Source organism: Dromaius novaehollandiae, chromosome Z, assembly GCF_036370855.1.
Source record: "Dromaius novaehollandiae isolate bDroNov1 chromosome Z, bDroNov1.hap1, whole genome shotgun sequence".
Classification (NCBI taxonomy): Eukaryota; Metazoa; Chordata; class Aves; order Casuariiformes; family Dromaiidae; genus Dromaius; species Dromaius novaehollandiae.
Window position 1 is genome coordinate 69421784 of NC_088132.1, and position 25464 is coordinate 69447247.

The 25464-nt window shown below is 43.1% G+C and overlaps 1 protein-coding gene across 6 annotated transcripts; it reads left to right on the plus strand.

Moving 5' to 3' along the window:
• The first annotated feature begins 249 nt into the window (after positions 1-249).
• Positions 250-25411, plus strand: LOC135323496 (disabled homolog 2-like). 6 transcript variants are annotated; one of them, XM_064502432.1, is made up of 15 exons: positions 250-728; positions 12303-12471; positions 13626-13765; positions 14522-14620; positions 14929-15060; positions 17097-17180; positions 17434-17457; positions 17732-17779; positions 17949-18011; positions 19110-19745; positions 20636-20789; positions 21364-21891; positions 22387-22478; positions 23172-23236; positions 23902-25411. In XM_064502432.1, exons 2-14 carry the CDS (start codon positions 12378-12380, stop codon positions 23229-23231), a joined length of 2154 nt encoding a protein of 717 aa, XP_064358502.1. In that variant the 5' UTR covers positions 250-728; positions 12303-12377; the 3' UTR covers positions 23232-23236; positions 23902-25411. The 6 variants fall into 6 exon arrangements, with proteins under 6 accessions (XP_064358502.1, XP_064358501.1, XP_064358500.1 ...); XM_064502431.1 differs by having other exon boundaries at positions 12352-12471; positions 23169-23236; XM_064502430.1 differs by having other exon boundaries at positions 251-728; positions 23169-23236.
• Positions 25412-25464: the final 53 nt, after the last annotated feature.

A 25464-nucleotide genomic window follows, 5' to 3' on the forward strand; every position in this document is an offset into this window, starting at 1 on the left:
CAAAAATGTGATTTTTTTATCAGAGGCTCTTTCATACAAGTTGGAAAACAGCTGTACAGCACTGGGAAACAAAACATGATAGATGTTTGAATAAAGATGAGTGGGAAGTACAAAGGTCAGGTCTGGATGCGACCCAGAACCTGAATTGCACTGACCCAATATTTTGGTTCAGCCAGCCACAGATTTGGGGGAGAGGGGGTGGTATTTTGGTTTCGGGGTTTTTGCAAGAAGCAGCTCTGGGTCTGGGCTTGGATTTTTTAACACCCTCACCGCAGCCACGTTTATGGGAGGAGGACGCGCAGACACGCGGGGGGACCGGCGCTCCGGGCCGCGCTCTGCCGCCGCGGCGCCAGCCCCCCTGCGCCCGCCCGGCCCCGCGTTGCCCCCGCCGCCTCGCCCGGGCCCCGCGGCCCCCAGGGGCTCTCCCCCGGCCCGGCCCGGCTCGGCCCCCCTCGCCGGAGGAGCCGGAGCCGCGGCTCGGAAGGGGTTAAGGCTGTGAGCACCGACACGTTGAGGGGGAGTAGCCAAGACCAAGCAGCAAAAACATCGTAGCACATTCCTGGGTAGTCCTCAGCTGCCAGCATCTGATTAAAACCATATCTCTCGCTGTGAGTGGCTAACTAATCTGAAGGCGAGAGTACAACCGAATATTTAACCGGGCCCTCGCTCCCAGCCAGGCTACCGGCTGCAGTCGTCGGATCATGCACGCAGCGGCGCGGATCTAGCCTGTAAGTAGCTTAGCAAGCGGGGCTCGGCTCTTGCAAAGCCTCCGGGGGGCTCTGGGGCGGGCTGTCACCGGGGCAGGGGGAAGAAGGCCGGGACGGGGAGGCGCCTTTCCCCGGGGACGTGACACTGGACGGCGGTGCGGGCTCACAGCGCCGGCGGCGCCTGCCGCGGCCGATCCGCCGCTCCGCTGCGCCCGGCACGGCCGCTGGGTCCGCCCGGGAGCCCTGCTCCTAAGGCCCTGAGAAGGCTGCGCCTCAGTCCTCCTGAGCAGTCAGATCTGCGGCGTTGGCAGTGCGGAGCTGGGGGCAGGAGGCTGGAAGCGCTGGCAGCCCGCCGGGGGCTGCCCTGGCCCCTGCGGCGTGGGCTCCGCCGCGTCCCGGCCGCGGGAGACGAGGGGGATGGAGGGAGCAGGCAGCGGTAGCGCTCTCCGTGCCGGAGCGGGCAGCGTGTCCGGGCCGCGATGGGGTGGAAGCTGCCTGCATCCTGCTCTGGTCGCTAACAGGGCTGGTTCCCTGAGGAAGCCCGGGCTCAAAGCAAAATAAACATGCATTTTCGTGTGTGTGAAGAGGAGGGGTTTAAGATGAGAAAACTATGTATATAAATGCTAAATTTTGCATAAACATTTGAGATGAAAGAATCTCTCCTCCAGGAGAAGAGGAAAGGCTTAGGATGCAGTGAGGCGTGTTTTTATTCTTGATGGAGCATCCTTGGTTAAGACACCTTTACCTGCTGGTGAATCTCAAGATAGGACTTTTGTTCATAGTAAATGGGTGTAGCTACAGAGTTCCAGGATTAATGGGAACAAGTCCTCTCTCTTGTCAGAGAAACTCTATAGCTTCTCAGCTGGTGAGATTTCAAGCCTCTAATGCTCATCATATGATGACACTTAGGCTGAGTGTTGTTCCAAGGCAGTGTCTTTCCTCTGAGCAGTAAAATGCAGGTGTTGTCAATACAGCCGGACCTCTCTAGAGCAGAGCTTCTCCAGAGGTTTGATATAGCAATTCTACCCCTCGGTGCTCAAGTCATAGCAGCATGCTTTACTAGGGAAGCATACAAGTTTGCTGGTAAGGTAGGATTAGCTTGAGTACACTTCTGGGGGGGGGGGGGGGGAGGAGGAGGAAGGGCAGGATTAGCTTGAGTACTTTTTGGAGAGGGAGAAGGGGTAGAAATCCTTTTCATCTTCTCTTGATGAAGTTAGCTTGCCTTAGAAGACTGTATTTTTAACTCAAAATTCTCCTGTAACTTCCACAAGGGAAGAAAAACAAGGCTGTCCAAAATGGATCAGATCTGAGAGCATGTAAACCTAAAGACTTGGAGACTATAGGCCAAGCAATGCGCATAGGTATGCTTAGGGATTGAAACTCCTGTGTAGATAGGCAGAACTGAGATACAGATTCAAGTGAAATAAGGTAACTATGAAGTCTTGTATTCTAGCTGGCTGTAAAGTCCTGTAATTAGTAACCTGAAAACATGCCCTGGTGTCTGATAAGTCTTCAGGTCAGCTTCTATGAGGTGATTATAGGACCTTCTCAGGAGGAAGGCAAGGCAGTAGGTGTCTGACTGGAGCGCCAAAACAAATCTCACCTAGCTGTGGAGGGAACTGTCTGGAGGAGTCCTCCCCCATGTCTATTTAAAGAATTATTGCAGTCACATTCAACTCAAATGGCTCTCGATGCATATCGGGCTTCTAAAGTTCTCAGGACATTCAGGGAACTTGGTGAAGTCTAAAGCAGTAATTTCTATTAACAGACACTCACTAGTGTTTGCATTTGGGGGTGGAGAACTAAGTGATGAGGATGTAAGTGCTAAATGAGCATCAGATGACACCTCAAAGTAGAGGCTTAACTAGCAAGCCTCATGACTTGGAGAGTAGGAAGGCTCAGGGTCAAGTGGAGACAATGACAGGTGCTCTGAGTCTTAAATAGAAGAGTTAGTTCATGATAAGGGGAATCTAACAGTGTCTTTCTGTGTAGTCTCACTCCAGATAGTAGAACTGGGAGAATGACAAGTGCTACTCTGCTAGTCTTGTGACTCATGATAATGCTTCTCATCTATTGTGCTCTTACTTCAAACGCAGCTATTGACCGAGCACCAGCAGTTGTGCACAGCACTATCAGTTGGAAGGATGGGCCAGATGCCAAAAATCTGGCATCAGTTTCCTTCTGTGAAGGTAGAGATGGTTATCTGTTGTAATATGTGCCTTCTGCTAAGTTTCTAAGTATCTCTGTACATCTGCAGCATACTTCCCACTTTCTCAGTGAGAAGAGTACTGCTTGTTAAAGTACCCGGATAACCCAATTATTGGAGGCAATGGACCAGTGGATGCTATGATTGTACTTCTTATGTAAGGCTTTTACTTCATCAGAGAGGGTAAGAAGCATTCTAAATAGAGGAATATATTAAATGCAGAGGATGGCAAAAAAGGCTTGGTCTTTGTGGAAAATTAAGTGTACTTACCCTCAGGGTGAAGGGAATCATAGGCTGGTGTCTGAGCAGAATGTTTAGAACTAAAACTGCAGCCTGAGATGTGTAGTAAATAGTGTATAATATGCCATAGTTGTTGCACACTGTTGCCAGGCCTGCAGTCTCTTTATGTGTGTGTGTGTTTTTCTTTTTTTCCTCTCCTTTCTTTTTCTTTCCTATTGATGCTGTTTTCATCTGGTGAGCTTCATACTACTGGGACAGCTGTGTGGCCTGCTAGGTTAACCCTAGTTCTTAAGAATGCCTGTGAATGGTATTCAGCATAGCTAGCAATATGTGAGCACTTCAAAAGCATAAACTTGCTTTTACAACTAAGGGATAAATTCTGCATCCAGAGAAAGCCAGCTTGTTTTGGGAACAGTACTGACAGAGCAATCCTGTTTGCTTTCTAGGTTCTGTCAAAAGAAGTAATGAGGAGATAACAGAAGGATTATTAGGAGAATTAAGACTCCCTCCCTAAAGGGAAGGAGGATGCTAAGAGGTCTGAAGCTTCTGCTCTGCGACACAACACAATCTGGCAGTAAGCTGCTAGTCTCTACCTTACAGATGATGGACTCTACAGAAATGCAACTTGAAGCTGTTAAAAGGACTGGGTAGAATATGGTGTCTGAGTACCACTAAGTGGCAAAACAAACTGACTTTAGGAAACTGGTTTTGAGGCTGTACCAGGGTTCAAGGGTCTAAGGGTTATAAAGAAGCTGGATGAAGTATAGCTTGCTAGTGGCAGACCTAGTCAATAAACAAGATGTACCAGTTTAAACTGGATTAGCTTGTTCATACAAGCTGGCCAGCTGAGTGCTGAACAAAGCATCTTCACCTGTCTAACTCCTGTCAGCCCAGGTCGATGGGGGCATAGACCATTCCAGTTTCAGCTTTACTGAAGGGATGTGCCTTGCATGTGCTATGGCATTCTTGAGGGTTAAGTTCCTCAGCTGCAATGCCCTGCAGACTTTTTTTAAGCTTCTAATAAAGCACTGTAGCTGGTGTATGTCCCCTTAAATCACAAAGCTTTCCCAACACTGTGGGGCCAGTTAAGGACAGTTTGTTGGCCTTGGAGCTGAATTTCCTGCCTCTCTGCCAGTTCATTTTGCATCCTTAAGCAATGAGATGAAAAGAAGTGAAATATTTGATGAGGATTATCTCTTGAAGAGAGCAACTAGGTCAGAGACAGGATACCAGACCTTTACCCTGGTGTTCAGGAGGCTTTGTGACAATGTCAACTGGCAGCCTGTTCCTCTAGCAGAGAATACTGAACTCTTAATGCCAATGTGTCACATGACTGCAAGTCTCCTCCTGCAAGAAGTCAGTAATACACCTGTCCTGTAGCTTAAACACAGGGCATGAGGCTTCCTCCCTGGGGAGGGACAGGATGAATAGGGAATGCTAAGGATGGAGCATTAATGTTGCAAACTGCAAATCTAGCTTGCAGGGTAACTTCTGTGATTCCACTAAACAGGGCTATTTGTACTTTAAAGGAAGGCACAAACATTGCTATATCAGTAGGAAGTAGTTTTCTAGCACTTTGAATCACAGATCTATCTGCAAACAGCTATCCTGGCCTGTGAAAAGGTGAACTCCGGAGTGGGATGGAAGGCTGACATCTGGTCTTGTCCTTGTACCCTTCTGATGGCAATCAGACCTCTTCAGATGAAGAGTTGGAAAGCTAGGGGAAGCCTTTACAGAATTACTTCAGAGTCTGGGTTTAGGAGCAATGATGTAAACTTCCTGTAATGCAAACAAGAACGGCATGTGTAAGTACAGCTACCTACAGGTATACCTACTGTGAAATAGTCATTTTGCAGTAGAGACCTGACTACCACTTCAGTAGGACAGCTACTAAACAAGCTGCTGCATAGTGTTGAAAACTGCATGTTTAGATTTCTTTTTTTACCTCTGGTGTAGGTCTTTCTGTACATCCTGCTTAGATTTGCCTCTTGTTTAGTTATCCATTGCCTGTCTTGCTGCATAAGCAAGTGAGAGCTAAGACCCTTGTAATGACTAATCTTGAAGGTGAGAGTAACCCTTGTAACAAGCAGTGTGCTTCATATTACCGCACTGAGGACTGAAAATCTGTTGTAGAACTTACCATTATAAGGTGCAAACAGACTCATCAGTCTTCCAGTAATGTACCTGGAACATAACTCAGATCTGTTGCATGAGTCAATCCTCACTCTTGTGACCAATGACTGCTACAACAGTTCACATAACCAAAGGTTAGCAGTAGCTGGAGGCTGGGTGGAGGTTTCTCAAATATCACTAAAATGAATGCTTAAGGACAGAATTCTGGCTGTTCATAGGATCATCAGGCTGGGTAAGGATTTTCTGGATAAACAGATTGCAGTAGTTGACCGTATGGTGATGACTGATCTTAAGCTGGGTGAACTGAAGAATACAAGAAAATCCTGTTTCTCATGCAGATACACTTGTGAACAGGTAGAGAGAACACTTATAATTCAGCCTAAGCTATGCAGAACATGTACAGTCTCTCCTAGCAGAGCTTGCACACACCCAAACTGCAAAGAGGGATAACTCTGCCAGCACTGGACAGTTAACGGCATGCAGCTGAAATAACCTATGATAACAGCTTCAATATGTGTCAAGTTCCTGCTCTGAAGAGGGGGTGAAAAGCACAACTATTGGCAAGAGTCCTATACTGTGCTAACTAGTAAGACGATCAGAAACAGTCCTCCTAGGCAGGAAAGCATTAGGAGTACAGCTTGAGTGAAGTGTTTGTGCTGTATTGTGTTGTTGTGTGGGGTGGTTTTTTTGCTTTTTTTTAAAATCAGACCTTCTGCATCTAAGTAAACACTTGCTGCTCTGACCAAAAACTGCTTTGCTTCCAGGTTGCTGGGTATATCCAGTGAGTCTTGACAAACAGTATGATAAAAAACTGAGTGGCAAGCACTGCAGGCACCTTGCCTGAGATTCTCCACCCTGTGAGTAGTCAGGTGACACTTTCCTGAGCAATAGCTAGAATAGACAACTGAACCCTGGCTCAGTAGCTCTGACTTCCAGGGCTTTAGCACTGGAAACTGAAGTGAGTGGCATAAAGGAGTGCTGCTTACATCTTGAAAAGCATGCAGTTTTTCTGGAAGATTGATATGAGGAAACATTTTGTGGAAGCTTTCTTGTAAGGACTGCAGAAGTAGGCTAGTGACCTTCTATTAAGTGTATGGTGTAAGAATAAGTCAGGGTTACCAACTAAATAGATCTGTAAGGAGGAGTTCAGCCTTAATAAAGTAAAAGTCTAGTTAAGCTAATGGCATTGCTGATGTGAAGGGATTTCTTAATCTGTGAAATGAACTGATAGGTTGGGATACTAAATGCTGAGCATGGGGGCTGGAAAGAGTACAAGACTTGTTGCAAGATGCTTGCAACAATTCATCAGCTGAAATAGCTGAAGAAAAACTATTGTCTAAACTTCAGTGACCACAGGCTATCAAATGACAGTGCTAGCTCCCTTCAACTTGAGATGAAGTCTTCTGTGGGCCAGACGGCAATAACTTATGAGGAGCACCTCGCTCTTAAGAAGTGAGAAGAATACAGTGCTTGCCAAGTTATACCATAGCAAGTTGTTAACAACATGTCTCGTTAAACTGGTCATGAGTTCCACTGATGCCTCTACAGCTGTTTTAGGTATATTGGAACACTGGTCCCATAGCAATTGGAAGAGAAACCCAAAATAGAGCCCACTACTACGGTAGCTGTGTTGAGAAGTGACCAACTATCTGATCAGTAATGATGTTCTCAGACATGGTACTATGGCAAAAAGTACCAGTCTGATTGTATCACTTGAACTGAAGTGGTTGCTCAGTTCTAGCTGCTAACTTGATGTTCATTTCACTGTAATTCCAGTGATTCAAGTATGGAGAAAATGGTTTCAGGAACTTTAAACTTGAATTTTTTTTAGGTTCTTGCTTAAAACCAAACAGCACAGGAAACCAATGCACTGATATTATGAGAACAGACTGTTTTCTTCAGCTGTTGAAATAACAGTCGGCAGATAGACTGAAATGGTAAGATGTCTGGCTAGAGGTTCACAGGCAGGATCCTGCACCGACAGTGGTACATGCCAACATATGTAGCTGACATAGCTAATTAGCCTATTAAAGATCTTGTCTACCTTGCAGTAGGAGCTGGAGGGAAGGGAGCAGCGTGAGGAAGGTATTCCCTGAGATGTCCATTACCACACTTCTGTCCCACCAAGCAGATGACTATTGCTCTTCCCTGTTTCTCATTACTGATAGTTCAACAGCCTTGGTCACATACAGCATGCCCAGTTCTGCAGTGGGTAAGTACAACTACAGCTGTAGCTTATTCCAGAAGGGAACGGTTCGCAAAGGAGCCCTTGACATAGGGCTGTCTTAATACCTCTGCAAAGTATTGATCTGTTCTCCTCTAAGTGAGATGGCAGAACATTAGATAGGGCTTAAAGCAAGATGCATGAAAGAAGTAGGAAACTTAATGGATGTAGGGGGAAGGAAAAGGAATATTTGAGCAGATCCCTAAGTAAACTCCTATTAATCTAGACATACTCTAGGTTAGGCCAGACAGTTGTCCTGTTGGTGTGGGGGCCTAGCCAAGCAAATAAACTTGAGCTCTTTCTCAAAAGAAAGATTAAGTGCCTATGGTCTAAACTAGGTAGCTGAACAGGTTTTTGATTTTAGACTAAAACCACTGACCTTAGCCTCCCTCCTTTCAAAGAACTGCAGAAGAAACTGAGTGGTGGGGGACACTGCTAGTCTAGACCTTATTCTGTGAGGGGATGATTGATAGTTTCCATTGTAAGAGAGCAAAGGACACTAGCCTGGCTTGTCTGACAAGACTAACTGTAGGCACTTGAGTTAGACTTGGCAGCACAGGAGCCTATATTTTGTTAATCTTCTGGCAAGTGATGCCATTCTTGCATTCCAGACATGGCATAAACTGTAGAGGAATAGTACCCAAGCTGTCTATAAACTGTCTTCAACCACTTGTATTCAGGCAGGTACTTGTCACATGTCAATGTGAACAATGCATATTGAGTACAACCCTACCTGCAGGTTAGGCTAATATCTTTCATGTATGTTAGCTATTGGCTATGCTAGATCCTAACAGACTAATCTGGTTGTTTTTAGTAGAGGAAGCAAACTAATGGTATTGTTTGCATCAGATAGCGAATTCTAGTTACTTGCTATCTAAATCATAGTAACCTTGTGTCATGTTATGGGAGACTTATTCATGTACTCTTGTACACTGTTAGATGCTAGAGCAATGGGTGTTCTAGTAATGAAAGAAAACATTTAAAATGGTATTTTATTCAGCTTACCAGCACAGATGACCTTGTTCAAAAGGCAGATGTCTGAATAGCACATTCATATTTCTGATTCATTAATGCATGCATAGTGCTTCTCAGGGCACTACCAGCACAGCAGGAACTAAGCAGAAAATGTGATACATTCACATCTAACAAATCTCTGTGCATAGCTGTGACTTTAGGTCAGTCATAGAGAGCCTCACATGAATGTACTATTATACTTTAACAAGTAAAATCCTGCTAGACAGGATTGTCCATTATTGGTAAACATATCTGGCTTAAAGCTTCAACTCTTGCTAGGCATTTTATATATTGCTGTCAGCCTGTGTAGTCTTATCTCCTGTGTGCAAAACTGAAGTCTTAAAACATGCTCACTTGAGTGGAGAGCTTGTTTATCAACCTCCTCAAAAACAGTTCTTCTGTTGAACTTAATGGTTAGACATTTCTCAGGATGCATTCTTCAGGTCCTGATACAAGCTTCTGTTAGAAGAACATGACTAACTCTTCAAAGGAAAGGGAAAAGAAAAATGGGCTGGGGGAAGTGTGTTCAACACTTGTGCTGTTGCTGTGCTTCCGGTTACTACTTCTTCCCAACAGGATATATTGGATTTGGCAGTAAAAGCTACTCTTGTCCTCTCCTGGCCTCTCAGATTCTAATTTGAGGTTAATATTTACATGCAATAACTCTTTAAGCTGAATCATGTACTTGCAGTATCAAGGGACAAAGAAGGAGCACAGGCTGTGAAAAGGACAAAGTATTAGACTGCTGAGCAGATGTTTAGTTTATTATCTCTCTTGGCTCTGACTTCTCAGTGTTTCTTACCTTGTCACTCAAGTTTTCATCAATATTAAGGCAGTTATCTTTCTCTGCTGTGACAGATGAGGAAGAAGCCTTTCTGTTGGGAAAAGATTCTTGGCCAGCTTTTAAATATCATGACAGATTACAGCCATGATGAAGAGTCTCAATCCCTTGTGCAACTACACAGAACTAAAATCTAACCATTAGGGGAGGCAGCAGACTGGTGCATTTGCCTCAAGTGAGGGAAATTAAACACTGCTCAGCTCAACTGTGTGGAATATGCTTCAGCTCTTGGTAAGGAACCAGTGTTTCAAGGATGTCTTGTCACTGGCAATAGCCTTCCTTGTAGGGAGTTACAGACTTCTTAAACATCAAAACTGGAGTCTACCCAAAGTGTTAAGACTGATTTCCTCCACCCCCTGGGTAAATGTGTGAAACTTCAATACTAATATTTGAATCAACAGTTGCCTAACTTGAAAGAATAGATAACTTCATAGTTGAAGGCCTGTATGTAGAGAGCCTGAAATAGTCACTTTCTTAAGGACTGTCCAGTGCTCAATTTTCACAAAACTATGCCTATAGGAAAGGAGGAAGATAGCCAGCAATGGCCTGTTAACAATACCTTTCTGGAGTACAATGAAATGTAAATGGGTGAGCAGAATGTGATGCATATCTACTGATACAGACTGTTCTCCCAGGATAGTAACATCAAGGGGAAACCTGCCATCTAAGACTTCAGAAATAGTACGCTTAGCCTAGCAATTAAAATAGACCATACAATTGTGGAGAGAGTAGTTAAGCTCACTCTGGTGATAACAGTGGACTTATCTACACGGAGAAGATTCAAAAGACATCGCTTAGCAGTTCACAGACATAGCTGCTGTGGGAAAGATCTTGCTCTTGGCTATGCCAGTATAACTGAAGGCAGAACTGTCTTTGAGTTAAGCACTCACATCCCTAACCCTGCCACACTGTGCTGGCTGGCTTTCTTTACAGATAAGCTCAGAATCTGGGTGTAACAGAATAGCTCTGGTCTGTTGTTACCTTATTCCTGCAGCCCAAGTAAGGAAGTGTTAAGGGATTGAGTACTGCAAAAGGAAACCTCCAAACAAGAGTGAGAACTATAAATATAAATTTGTCTCATCTTAATAAAAAGTGCTTGTGTGGTCTACATGCCGTTTATATGCATCTGTAGATATGCAAGTAACCAAAATGAAGTTAGTGTGGCAAAGACTTTATGCTCTAGCACAGCTGTAACTTAGGTCTAAAGCATAAACTCAGAGGTAGCTGTGGCTGAGGCTCCAGTAGTCCAAAGCAGACTAGATTACCGCTCATTCAAGGTTTTTTTTTTTTTTTTTTTTTTTTTTTTTTTTTTTTTGTGGAGAGTTTAAAGCAAGCCTTGAGGGGATTACGTGGTAGTCTTGACCCTTTAGTTAAGATGTAAGGAGTAGTCACTTAAAATATTAACATGTATTAAGGCAACTCTCGTCTATCCCTGCATCCTTATACCTTTGGAGAAAGGGGCTTACCTGCTAGACTGATTCTTAAAGGTATTGGGGTACTGAGCCCTTCAAAGGTATGATAAATGACTGCTGTGGTCTGACAGGCCTCATCAGGTGAGATGAGCTGTGCCAGATTCAAGATAAAGGATGGGAGGGAGTTTGTTCTGTAAACAAACTGGCTGGAAAATTCTCAGGTTTTCTCAAATTAAAGTGTTAACAAGAGAATAGTTGAATCCTTGCAAATGTTCCCTGTCTTGCTGTGGAGAAGCTGAAACTCCTGTGTATCCCTTCCTGCTGTCTTCCACCTCAGGGTTTTGTACTGCGTGGCTCCAAGCAAATAAATCCACAGATTTAAGGCAGGCATGAGTGAATAGAGTTTAAAGTTGGCAACCTGAAGTTCTGCCACTTTACAGTTACCAAGGTGAGGTCTTGCTTGTGCGTATTTGGCCCTTTCTAGGATATCTGTTTGTTACTGTATTTGACTCTGAGGTAAAACTAAGATGCACTTAGCTCTGTGATTGTTATATAGTCACAGTAAGTAACTCCCCCAACTACCATCATGGAAGTAGGATCACTGGCAGGCAGGGCTTAGGATGCCTTGATGTTACTGCTGCTGCTTTCTAGAATGAAGCTGGACAGAAGATCCTGGGGAGCGTTTTTGGTCTATTTGTGTCCTGTCCTTCTGCATCCATTTTTTTAAACAAGTTACCTTCCAGATGGGAGTGGGTAAACAACTACTGATTCAGCCATAATTCTGCCTTTTCTTCCTCTCTCTTCCTAACTAGATGCAATGAGGAGGAGTCATAGTAGTCCATTGTTCCTCTTAACTTTAGTGGGGAGTATATGGGGTTTTCTTTTTTTTGGGGGGGGGGGGGGGCGGGGAGGAGGAAAGGAGGGTTGAAAAAACTTTAAGATCATTTGGATACTGCTCAGAAAAGTTGAGGTTTTTCTTTCCTGGAACAGGAAAGGACTTTTGGTTTGCAGCCTAAGGAATCTCTTTGCTTTTACCTATTTGGTGTTATTACCTCAGACTTCCATTACTTACAGAAACATGAATAAGACTTAACGGTTTCTTTATAGTATTCTGGTATCATCTTCATGAGCATTTTAGAACGGATCCTAGCAAATGTTTCTTGCATTGTCTTCCATCCTACTGAGTCACTGCTGGCAATGCTGAAGGAGAAGACAGCAAAATACCTGAGGTGCTATAAATAGCTTTAAAGGGTTTAAAAAAAAAAAAAGCTTGACAGATTTGAACACGATGCAAGTACAGCTTGTAGATGTAGATCAGTTTGATTCTACTGATTAGGTATCACTGAGTGAGGGTTCATCACCTAGCGGCCATAACTTCATGGTCTTTGTAGCATGAGAAGAACAGACATTGATTCACACTTCCTGTATGATCTACTGCTAAAATTTTCAGGCTTTAGTGGGCTTCATTATTCAGGAAAAAAAAAAAAAAAAAAAGGACTAACAGGTCTAACAACTTTTTTTTAAGGTAAAATATTATGCCTGCCTACTGATTGCTATTTGGATTTAAACCACAGCAAGCAGAGCTGACCACCATCTCACCATGTCTACTGAAGCTGAAACTACTACTATCAGCAGCCAGCCTGAGCAGCAGGCTCCACCAAAAGCACAACCTTCAAAGAAGGAGAAAAAGAAAGGTAAGGAACTTGAATACTTCTTCTAGTACAAGTCTCCTTAACTTCTTGCGCTTGCCTAAAAGTAGGATCTGTTTCATTATATAGTGAAAGTAACTGTGAGGTTTCAAGCTAACTGAAGGAATGAATAAATAAGCTAGTAAAATCTACCCAGAAGGCAGGCTTTAACCTTTGAAAACTTTTTCTAGGTTTTAGTTCTCAAGATTCTTGTCTTAGTAGTCAGGCTCAGTGAATGAGTCTTTAACAAGCCATTGAGACTCTGAGGAAATGAAAGGCTTCTGACAAGGTGACTCCTCTCCCAGGACCATCCAGGTAGCTATCAGTGTGAACCTGTGTTCAGAGACTCTTGCTCTTTCTCCCCAAGAGAGTGAGGTGTGACATGCTGCATACAAATACAGATTTATATTCAAAGAAGCTAGAGAATTCAGTTGATTGAAGATCAGATGGTAGACGTTGGATAGGATAGGTCATGTGAACCCCTCAGTACAGAAGATCTAGGAACACACTCTGAATATAGTGGGTATACAGAGAGGAAAACAAAGCAGTTCAGAAAAGTAGACGGAACAGAGGAATTGCAAATACAGTTAAAATCCTGAGTGATTATGGCAATGGAGGTGCCAGGACTTGTAGAGCTAACAATGTTGATGGAAAGTTCTAGCACAGGGATTAGCTAAACTCTTACAGGCTAAGAAGAGATGTGACCACACTAGACCAACTAGATGATCACTAGATGCAACCAACTAGAGACTGACATCTGAAAGACTTATGTAACATTCAGTGCAGGCATAAGAAGTACTATTTTTCATTAGTGGTGTTGCCTAGTGATCATACCTACTTGGCTGTTCCCTATAAATATTTGTCTTCTGTCCATCATGTGACAAATGCTTGTCCTGAAGTCCCCAAATATTAAGCACTGGGCTCCACTCTGAACAGAGGCTGAATTCTGTAAAAGCACTGTGACTTTAAAGGAGTGAAAACTTACCTTGGTGTGTATACGCTACTGGAAGATCTAAGATTAGAGAAAATTATGGTCAAGAGACAGTCTTAAATACATACTAATAGCTGATGTTTTGGTTTTGTTTCTTTTTTTTAAAAAAAAAAAAAAACAACTCTCAAATTCACAGCTTAGACTTTTTAAAACTTTTCTCTATCTCCAGGGTCAGAAAAGACAGATGAATCTCTCTTGGCTAGATTCAAAGGTGATGGTGTAAAATACAAAGCTAAACTAATTGGCATTGATGATGTCCCAGAAGCAAGAGGAGACAAAATGAGTCAGGATTCAATGATGAAGCTGAAGGTAAAGGCTTGTGTGAGGAACATGTTCTGTTCAGCCTTCAGAAAGCAGATCAAATGCTCATTTTGGCACAACTGGTGACTTAATGGTAACATCAAGAAATAACAGCACTACCCTGGATAGAAGCTGTTTCCAAATCCGTAACCTCATGCTCAGAGGACAGTGGCCTTAAATGTAGCTCACCATGCCTCTCTAATGTCTTAGAAATGCTTCAGAATGATGGATCTCTTGTTATCCTCCAGACTGGATGCCCAAGTGTGGACTTCATCACACTTGGGTTTTGGATGGGGAGTGGGAAACTGCAATTTCATATAAGAATGCAAAGCACAAGCTGATATACTATAGCAATGGTGACACTTGGAGATATAGATAAACCAAAGAATAAATGGGAAATCACAGCAACAAAGATGATTCTACTCTTGGAAAGCAGAATCCTCACATAGCTTCAACCAGGTCAGGAAGCTGTATTGACCGGGTAAGGATGCTGCTACTGCAGCAGTTCTGTGAACTAAGATACAAAGCTTCAAAGCTCTTAAACATTAACAAAGGAAAATTTAAAATCTGGTTCTGAGGTGTCACTTCTAACCTAGTCAGGCATATTGCAAGAGCAATGCTATTCTAAGAGCAGAGTTGCGCAGGGGTAACTAGAATAACACTAACACAGACACAGTATGGGCTCATGAGAAAAGCTGAGGAGGCAAGCTAAAGCACAAAATCTAACAGAACTCTCATTAATACTTCAATATTGGTTCTCTTCAGGGAATGGCAGTGGCAGCCCGTTCCCAGGGTCAGCACAAACAGAAGATCTGGGTGAACATCTCCCTCTCTGGTATCAAGATAATAGATGAGAAAACTGGGGTAAGAAATGACTCAGGTGTCTCAATATGGCTCCCAAAGTGAGAAACTTGGGAGTTAGACCAATCTGAACTAGACTGCCTAATGGCATCATGGAGGGGGGCCCTCTATAAGACTCTGCAAGTGGAATAGGTTGTAACATGGCTGTCTTTCTGGCAGGAGACCAGGTTTTGACAAACAACAATAGGATGTTGAAAATTTAGTCTTAAACTGGAGGTGTTTGACAGTCTTTCTCGTCTGGGCTATAGAGAAAGGCAGCTATAGTGTCCTCTGCAGTTCAAACAGGTGCTTAATTTTTTTCCTGATTCTAGGTCATAGAGCATGAGCATCCAGTGAACAAAATCTCCTTTATTGCTCGGGATGTAACAGACAATCGTGCCTTTGGCTATATTTGTGGAGGCGAGGGCCAGCACCAGTTCTTTGCCATAAAAACAGCACAACAGGTATGGATCCGAGGCCCTTTTTACTTGCTATAGCATGAACACTTAACATCTGATAAATATCTAGAATCTTATTGGTAGCCCTATGAGATGTAGGGGAACATCAGCACAGATAGATCAGTCCTTCCTCTAGAGAAGGACAATAGGCATTGACTGTGCAGCAGTGGCTTTCATCTTGTTCACCTTCATCTTTGTAGTCAAGAATAAAAACACTTAAGTGGCCTTGCTTACTGTGACTAATCTTGCTGAACTTGTCCATCCACCATGGCAGTCACTAGTGAGATAAACTGGAACTATTGTCATGGCTTCCTGTGGCCTGATGTCAATGAGAACACTAATTCCCATGCTGAACATCCACAAGTTCGCTCAAAATTAGTAGGAGAAAGAGCTGATGTTATAACTCCACTAATCTAGGTTTCATGATGCTTTTTCTCTGGCAACACTGAAAACTAAGGCTTACTCCACTGCAATAGTGCTTTTAGGCCCTATAGATGGCATGTCTCCTCCTCCTGGAGTTATCCCTTCTGAGAGGGATACTGATCCTCTTGTGATGGGCTTCCTCAATACAGAAATTTTGTATGCAGGATTTTAAAGCTTCTTTATAAAGGAAAGCTGTACACAAGCGATATTATAAACAAGCTGAGAGTATTATTCAGCTTCCTAAATAGCCTGACCTTTAGTTAGATGTCTATTGTGTATTAGTGACTACAGACTTGAAGAGCCAAGACCCCCAAACTAGGAATTTTCTCATCCACATATCTTTGCCTGTAATCCCAGAGGATATGTTGGAAGCTTCAGACCCACTACAGGTAGCGCTGATAGTGCTCCAGCAAGGCTCCCTCTTTAGGGAGCCTTGCTTTATTATCTGATCAGTCTTGCATTGTAGTGACTTCACTGGAGTCACAACTCAAATACAAAAGCCTTCTCTATGCCTTAGTTGGGAATCTGTTCCCTCTGAGCTTCTTGCCATGAGGTGCTGCTTGCCAGCCTGTAAGCTTAACCAAGCTGTAGATGGTTCTTTACTTGCTGTTTTTTAACACCTAAACTTTTCTAGCTGGGAACTGAGCAGGACTTTTGTAGCTCTAGACTGCTGCAGCTGTACTGCTTGTGGAAGTTAACTCTTGAAATCACTCTTCCTGGGATTGCAAATCTAGAATCCTTGAGTAAGAACATGATGCTCACAGGCAAACAAAGTGAGACCTGTTCAACAGATCCTTTGATAAAGTGAAAGGTCCCCCCTAGTGCCTGAACAGGACTGTCCTACTCTAGACACTGATACAGCTGCTTTATGCCTCAAGCAACACTTCCAAATCAGTTGAGTAATATGGCTTAACCTACCACCATTTCAGCAACAACACAAACCATTCTAGCCAGTTCTAACAGGTGGCTCAGAACAGGGCCTTCCTGGGCAGGGAATGCCGTTCCTTCTTGATTACTCTGAATTTTCATTCTGATACAGATACTGTTTCAGACAGGAGTCTGCTCCATGCATTTGAGGCTGTGGCAGTCTTACCTTATGCCTGCCTCACTGACATGCCATTCAAACACTGTTTAAATGCAGGGCTAGTTATAAAAGCTTTCTCCAGACTCATTGTTAGAGTAGGGGGGATGACAAACTGGCATTTTTCTCATGAGACTCTTACAAAAGAGCTTGGATACCCTTTGCACTTTTGAGGAAATAGGATTAGGGCTTGTCAGGTGCATATGAAACCTTATGGGCCCCCTCCCCCCACCCTCTGCCTTCCCCCCCCCCCCCCCCCCCCCACACACACACACACACAAAAGAAAGTTAGGCTTAGCAGAAAGTACAGTAACTTTTCCTGGGGAGTTGAAAACTGTTCTGGGCCTGTTGTGCCCCACTATCCCTGGACACTGCATGGTCTCTTCTATACAGACTAGATGGTCCTTTAGACTCTTGGTTTTCTTAGTATCTCTCAGCCTTACTGTTGCACCACTTAGGCAAGTTTGGCTCATTGGACTTCTATTCAAGCAAGCTGCAGAATGGTACATGGCCTAAAATCCTTTTCCCTCTACCCCAGGCTGAGCCTCTAGTTGTTGATCTTAAGGACCTGTTCCAGCTAATATATAATATGAAGAAAAAGGAGGAGGAAGACAAGAAAAAGGCAAGTAAAACAATGTAAACTAATCCAGCTTCTATAAAAGTAAAGCCTGTTGCAGCTCTGACTTGGCTTGTGGGCTCTTGTGAGACTTGACATTAAAGTCTCTATATCTAGAGCTGGGATTGTTTGAGGCCAGTGATTATTAGCTCTAATACCAGCAGTTTGAAGACCTCATGCATCTGGTAAGCTATCCAAAGCAAAGGCTCTGAATATTCTACCTGACATACAGATGCTAAAATCCTCTTTTCCTCTCCAGAGTGAAGAAGTCAATAAGACTGAGGTAAGTTGAACTTCAGCTCAGCTTCACTTGAAAAATGTCTGCTGCTGTGATACAGCTAGTTTTGACTTCTCTGTGCTGCTATCAGTATAGAAGCAACATTAGATGCCCAGTTCCAATGGAAATAGGAGTAAAAAGGATCTATAGAATTAATATTGAATAATGATCTCCTATATTTCCTTTCTATATCACTTGCTCTTCTAAGCATGAAAGTCCCTTGCTTAAGGCAAGTTTTGATATTTCTCTCATCACTGACAGTGTTGTCCATCTATTCCAGAATGGTAATGAAGCACTGCCTGCTGATCAAGCTGACAAACTGAAACTGGTAGGTGAAATTGTAGAGCTTTATGTTGATACCACTAAGGAGTTCTTAGTTCAGTATCCCCACATTAGGTGGGAAACTCAGTATCTGTGTCTGCAGTAGACCTGCCTAATGCTTAATTCTTGCTCATGCAAGAGCAGATGCAAATTCTTTTAATATTTCTGGTTTCAAGGGAGTTGACCAGATGGACTTGTTTGGGGATATGTCCACGCCTCCTGATGTGAGCAGTCCCACAGTAAGTAGAGCCTAGCTTAACTGCCTTAAAGCTTTTTCAAAGCAAAAATGGTCCTAATGCTAAGATCTACTTCACTTTGCTAGTCTTGATTTCTGGTCTCACCAAGACACTTGCCTAGCGATAATCAGTGTATTACTGTCCTAGAGCTATAATAGTACCTACTTACTAACTAGAGTACATAGTATCACTCTTGACTTATCCATCAGAGTATACCTGGGACTAGTTGTCAGAGAGACAGTTCTCTATTGTTAGTCAGATGTCGTAGAAGCATGTACTAGCAGTACATGCCTTTGTGAGGCTTATTACAGAAACCTCAGCTGAAAGCCCTTAAAGCTGAAGCTGGCTTTAAAGACAAGTAAATCCTTACATAAGTCTCTCAAAGTGGACTCCTGGCAAGCCTAGATGGTGGCCCTAGGGTCAAGATGTGGCCTTATTCCACAGAAGTATGAATTTGCTTTATCACAGCTCAGTGTGACACCAAAAATCCTACTGGTTTACTCTGACACTAGAAGCTCTATCACAATCAGCAGTGATGCAATCAGCAGTGTTGAAATAGGTGTCACTCCAGCAAGTGACTCAGTCTTGGTGCCCTTCTACTGCCTGCTTAGTGGGGAGACAGGGTACTAACTTTTTCCATTTGTGAATAGCTTTCTCATCTTACTCTGAAGGCAAGACTGTGCTAACTTACAAAATCGTGTTGCCTTATTGTGACTTCAGCTTGTTAAAACAAAGGACTGGAACTCAAATAGAGTGCTTGACTCCAGCAAAAGCTTAAGTATAATTAGTGCTTAATGATTCTACAGTCTCTAGACTGTAAAACAAGCGTCTTACATAAAACTAAAGAATCTTAAAATTGGTGCTTTTAACACTGAGTTTCTGAAACTGAGTAGCCTTGATTTGATGATGGCTTGCAGTGCCTGTCTTGTATGGCTTGTAAAACTAAGCTTTAGTGTAACTTCATACTGATCCAGTATCTGTTGTCAGAGTGAAGTATTGGCTACCAGGGTCTCTCCATTTACAGCTATTTCTCTTTGAACTTCTGTACTATGAGGCAAGTCATACATAAAACTAACTTTATTTTTCTTTCTGAACAAATAGGAAACTAAAGAGATTCTGTTAGTGGATCTAAACTCTGAAATTGAGACCAAACAGACTTTTACAAAAGAGGATCTCTTCTTGAATGGCATCACAACCTCTCTTCCACAACCAAAGCCACAGCCACCTTTCTTGCCTGAGACTTCTTTTTCTGCCAATCTCAGCTTCTTTCCCACACCTAATCCAGACCCTTTCAGTGATGATCCTTTTGCACAGCCAGACCAATCTGCACAGCCTTCATTTGATTCTCTAGAATCTGCTGATCAGAAGAAGGAAGGTCTGAGCACCTTGACACCGGTGGGTAATGGTGCTTCAAATGGTGATATTGACTACTTTGGTAAACAGTTTGACCAGATTTCTAATAGAACTGGCAAACGAGAAGCACTCACAAGCCAGTGGCCATTTGAGAGTAAACCGTCTGCAGCAAGAACCCCAAATGGGGTACCAGAGAGAGAACAGAATGGCTTTCTTAAAGCCCCATCAAACCTGTTTGTGGAAGGGCCTTCCAAAGGAGTATCTCTGCAGAATGGAATAAAGCTGGATTCTGAAAGCAATATCCAGCTTATGTCACATGAGTCTATAACAATTAGCCCACCACCACAAAGTACCAAGCCAGGAAGAGGAAGGAGGTCTGTCAAGGTGAACAATGTTCAAGTAATTAATGGTGAAATGCATGCTCTTAGAGAAGCTGGGTGAAGGAAGCTCTCCTTTTTCCATACTATGTAACTAGCTAAGCAGTTTCACAATACAGCTACTTCTCTTCCACCCACCATGCTTTCTCTAACCTCTCTGCAGCCATGGTATCTTCTAACTTTCAAGAATGCTTTATAGTAGCTATGATCACTAAATTATATATACTTTTTTTTCCTTAATGCTGCCATGCTTCTGTAAAGGTCTGGTAAGTATGCTGCAATGTATATTGATACTTGATATAATGCCAGAACTTGTTACGATGGTTATGTGCCTGTCCATCCGTGGTTCCACAGCAGTGGAATACTAGTACTAGTTTACTGAAACGTATGTAGTTTGACAGCATCTGCCTCCTGAAGGCAATCTTGACTTCTCTGACTAGATGGCAGAAGTGGCTCCAGGTCAGTTGCATTTCTCCTGTACTTAAATAGTGTAAAACTTGGTTACTAGCCATGACACAACTGCCGTGTACCATATAGACTGAAGTAACTTCAAATATTACAGCTTTATCTCTGCAGGGAATATTGCAGATTGAGCAGGAGTGTTTGTATGAGAGTCATGCTTATTATGCTAGCAAGTGATTTGGTTACTTTGTCTTACTCTTTGACAGTAACTACAAGTCAATGGTAGATTATACCCACTTAATACCATGTGTATTAATATATGCCCAAACCAGATAGTGAGGTTTGAGACTTCTGAACCTGAGCCCTAACAGAATACACTGAAGCTTGTCACTCTGTGGTAGCTGCCACAAAAGCATGTGTAGCTCCAGACTAGAGTCTTGATCTTGCTAGCAAGTGCCTGGTCAAGCTTTCTCACAACAGCTTTTTTCTTTCCAGACTGCATCAAGTGACTTGTTTAGTTCAGACTTGTTTGCACCAACTACAGAGAGCCTTGGTTTGACTTCAGTGGCACAGCCAGGACCTGTGCCAACTAGCCCACTGGATCTCTTCAAAGCAAGTCCTACCACAGCACCTCCACTGGCTGGTCTAGGTTAGTTCACAAAGTGAAACTCTTGCTCCAGTCTACTACATCTGTTAAGACCAACATGCTGGTTCTAGCTCCCTTTACTTCATGTACAGTACTTAACCCATGTGGCTTTTCTGTCTACCCTGGACCCTAAATTCTCTCTCTGAGTTATCCCTAAATTCTGCTCTCCTGACTTGAACTGGGTTTTTCTGGCTTAAACTTCAAGGACAGGTTGCTGCTTCAGTTGCACAAGATTTGTGTGTGCCAGACACAACTTGTGAGGCCAGGGTAGTACTGCTACGGTCTTATAGCCTTAGTCTTAGGCTATCCTGGCAGTAATTGTACAGTAGATGGTGCTAGGACTAAATATGTTCTTATTGCTTGTCTATCAACTTCAGGTCCCCTAAGGACTGAAACAGAGCTGGGTAAAAGGTAGACTTCTCTCCTCCCCCTGCCAAATGCCTTCATTTTAAGTATAAAGCAACAGATTTTTGTGAAGAGCACATGCAAGCATCTTGCTGGTACTCATAGTGGAATCAATGCACTTCTGCTTAGAGTTCTCAGATCGCTGAGTGCTGTGTAACAATCTCCCTCCCAGGTGGCTTGCCAGTGACTACTTCACCATGGAGTGCACAGACCTCTGCCTTCACTCAGGCTGCATCAGTCTTTCCTGGATCTATGATGCCTGCTCAGCCTACAGGATTTACTCAACCACTTGCCTTTGGTACTCAAGCAGTGTCAAGCTGGAACCAGCCAGCATCTTTTGGTCCAGCACCCTCTCAGTCCCCTGGTCTGTGGGCACAGCCAGCACAAGTTCCATCTACTTCATGGGCACAGCCATCCAATGCTGTAAATCCATTCCAGAGTAGCGTATTCCCGCCTTCAACACTACCTGCTCAGACACCATCTGTACTGCCTTCCATGTCAACAACTACTAGCCCACCTCAGCCACCACCTAGAACTGCACCTCAGAAGGAGCTATCCAAGAAAGAGAGTGATGCCTTTATTGCTCTGGATCCACTTGGAGATAGAGAGATGAAGGATGTCAAGGAAATGTTCAAAGACTTCCAGCTGACAAAGCCACCTGCAGTACCAGCAAGGAGAGGAGAGCAGCAAAGCCTTTCAGGTGCTTCTGGAGCTTTTAGTAGCTATTTTAGTAGTAAAGTAGGCATTACTCCAGATAGTACAGATCATGATGACTTGGAAGCTAGCAAGCTGTCTGCCAAAATGACTGGTAAAATCTCTCTTCTGCTTGTATAGCTGCTCAGGGAGTGGGATGACTGACCACTAGCCTTTATCAGATGGGACTAAAATGATTTATTGGTTACTGAAATGGTGGATTCAAGGATTGTCTCCCCTAATAATTTTTAAAAAGCCTAACCTACAGCAGTGGCCCAACACTGACACCTAGTGCCTAAACTAGTTGACTAGATCATGCAAGTAAACTATATCTGCACAGTGTTAGAAGTCCTGTCTAGCATAAATGCACTGAAGTGAAAGTAGGACATAAGATTACTGGACCACTCAAAGCAATGTTGGCTAGCTGGGGTGTTGCTATACAGAGAGCTGAGTACTTTTAGAAAAGTGTTTAGTAATGCAGAAGTATGTCTCTTCTACCTAGAACCTCCAAAGCCTGTTCCCCGACAGAGTGCTCTGCCAGCTGATGGCCTGTTTGAAAGTCAACCTAAACCAGACCTTTTCAGCACCTCTGCTGTAAGTAGTAAAAAAAGCATGTTTCCCTCATGATAGGGAAGCTTGTGTTTGAGGGCCAGTCCATTCTGCTTTTAGAGACCAGAGAACGAAACACTTTGCATACCTGAGGCTAATATATAGTCTAGCAGGACATTGCTTTGTTAGCCTTCTTGCAAGTATGAGTCCATTTGGCCTGGATTCATAGCCTTCTGAACAGACTATAAAATAACATAACTGCAAAAAGCATACCTTGGATGTGTTTACCTCCACGGAGTAGACTGAGTGCAGACTGTAGGAGCCTCCCATTTGTTGAATGAGAGCTCTGTTTGGTATCCTCCAGGGGAGGAAGTGGCCTAACCAGTCACTGTGGGACACAGCATTTGAAGCCCTGAATGGAAACTCTGGAGCAATTCCAGAATGCTGACTTAAGATACTTTGCATTTGGCTAAAACAGATCTCATCATGACTACACTGGCTTAACTCCAGATGAGTATTCATTAAGTATGCATGGCCTTCCTAACAGATAACTGCCAGCATGGCTTTGGACTGCTTTTCTCATATCAAAGCAGTATATTTGGTGCTTACATAGCAAGTACTCTGGAGTAACATCTTTCCAGAAAGTGTTTTGAACAGGAACTAGCTGATATAACCACGTAGAGTGAACCTGGTGAAACCTGAAAATCTACTAACAGGCTATGGTCTTTCTCTTAGAAGGAATCTCAGAAATCACCTTCTGGTCCATTTGGTGATCCTTTTGGCAACCCATTTGCATAGATCAGGTAAGTCTTCCACTAATAAGACAACCTACTTTGTCCTTTGAACTTGATTCAGAAAACTTTTGCCAAGAGCTATCTAGAAAACTACACTGGCTTAACTTGAATGCCCCTTTGAAGTACTGCAAGGACTCACCCAGTCCCTAAAAGAACACTTTTCTAGAATATGTCTACTCAGACTTGTACACAGCTTCTTTCTGGATAAACCTGATCATCGTCACTTTCGTAGAAATAAGGATCTTAAGTTCTTCTGTGGACTTAGATTTCAAGGCCACAGGAGGTTTAGATTTTCTTTCACTGAGGAAAGTTAATGAATAAATGTGCTGCAAAATTCAAAGGGACTGACTAAATTCCTTCAGATATCTCTTTAAGCACAGTGTTAGCACACAGTGTACTGTGTAGCTATCTCCTAAATATTCACGGTTCATATTCAAAGTGACAGTAAAAACATAAGTGTAGTTATGAGAGCCTTTGTCATTAGGGACTAATGCAAGTCTGAAGTTTTTTTGCGGGGGGGGGGCAGGGGGGTTGTGTGGGGTGTGTGTGTGTATGTGTTGTTTTTTGGTTTTTGGTTTTTTTTTTTTAACCATTGACCAGAGAACATGAACTGCCAAACTAGCAATTCCGTTCCTTTCCATATTCCTAATGTTAAGTCCTTTTCATCATACTAGGCATAACCAGAAAAGGACAAATGGAATAACTGGACTTCTCAACATGACTTTTCTACTTGTTTCATTTTGCTGTCTGCCACTCTTGCTGCCGTTCCACGATGTCTGTAATCTAAAACACGTCCAGGTGGATTGAAACATGAACCCTTAAAGAACATGCTGTGAAGATGATTCAGGGCAAAGCAAGTGGGAAGTTGGACTTATGCCGGACACCCCAGTTCAAATTGGTGGATGGTAATTTTACTTTAGTCTTGGCAGTCTTCCATGGAAGAGCTTAGCAACACTAAGTCATGCTGTCTTGTAAATATGGTCACCTCAATTCCTGTTTCTGTAGCACTTACTGTCCTATAATATAGGAACTGAATGTACCTGGGGAAGAAATGCTACCTTCACACATGGGAATTGAATTAGTAGCTAAAATTCCACATCTTCAACAACTAGGTCAGTTGCATGTTATAACAACGGCAGCCAGTTGTAAAGTTAGGTGGACACTACTCACTTCTAATTGGTGACTGGACATATGACTTGGTCTCTGAGCCACAAGGAGGTAAACTGTATGGTAGGAAAAATCCAGTACTTGGCTATTCACCAAATGGTAAAACTAGCACTCTGCCTTAAGTGTGTAATAAAGTGACTAAACCATGGGGCTGTGGAACTCTGAGCAGACTTGGCCCATAACAGAACTCCTAGGGTCCCGGAGTACTGGAGGCCTAAGCTGTAGGGTCAGGTAAGCTGAAGCACATCTTGCAGAGCATCCAGGTAGTCATGGACACTAAACACTGTCTTGGTGCTAAAATGGCTTTTTTTATTTTTTTTCAGGGAGGGAAATCTACTCGGATACTTTTTTTTGTTGGTTAGTTTGCTTTTTATGAGTGTGTCTTAAGGTGGCTTGGCAGACAAATGGAACAAGCAGATAGGCTTCTTGCTTGTATTTCAGTGAATGTCCCTGATGTTGCTCAGTTTGAGTTGTTGCACAATGTAGTGTGGCATGTTTCCAGTATGTTAGAAAACAAAGACAATCATGGCTTCACTCCATGCCTAGATTCCCTGTGAATAGATAAACCACCTCTGTGCCATTAATGTGGGGTAGTCCTCCATCCCTTTGAAAGCAGTGCCTTTTCTAGCAAACCTCTTTACTAACAGACCTTTAAATCAGTTGGTTTATAACTGACTGTAACAGCTACTTTCTTGGCCAGTGGTGATGGTTGATGTGTGAGTCTTTCTGTTCATAGTAAGTATAAACTTGAAACAGTATTGTTAAATGTCTAAGCAGTTGCTGAACTGGAGAGCTATAAAAATCAACTTGAAGACAGCCTTAGTACCCAATTCAGCCAGTCATGCAATTTGTCTTGTATATAAATCTCTCTTGCACTTTCTGTGATGCAAAAAAGCTACGGATTATTTGTCCCAAACTGGAAATGCAGAAACTTTTGGATGTTACACTGTTATAAACTGTAGTATCTCGAGTGATGTTACTTAATGACATTAAAAAGAAGCAACTCTTCATAGCAAATGTAAGTGTGGCTGTTGATTCTGTCCTGCAAAATTCAGTCCTGTGGCCTAGCT

Bases quoted from the DNA above. Each gene is read 5' to 3' on its own strand.
- LOC135323496 (XM_064502431.1), top strand. From the start codon at position 12,378: ATGTCTACTGAAGCTGAAACTACTACTATCAGCAGCCAGCCTGAGCAG. The intron at 19,746-20,635 runs GTGAACAATGTT...TTTTCTTTCCAG, and splicing joins GAGGAAGGAGGTCTGTCAAG to ACTGCATCAAGTGACTTGTT. The intron at 20,790-21,363 runs GTTAGTTCACAA...TCTCCCTCCCAG, and splicing joins ACCTCCACTGGCTGGTCTAG to GTGGCTTGCCAGTGACTACT.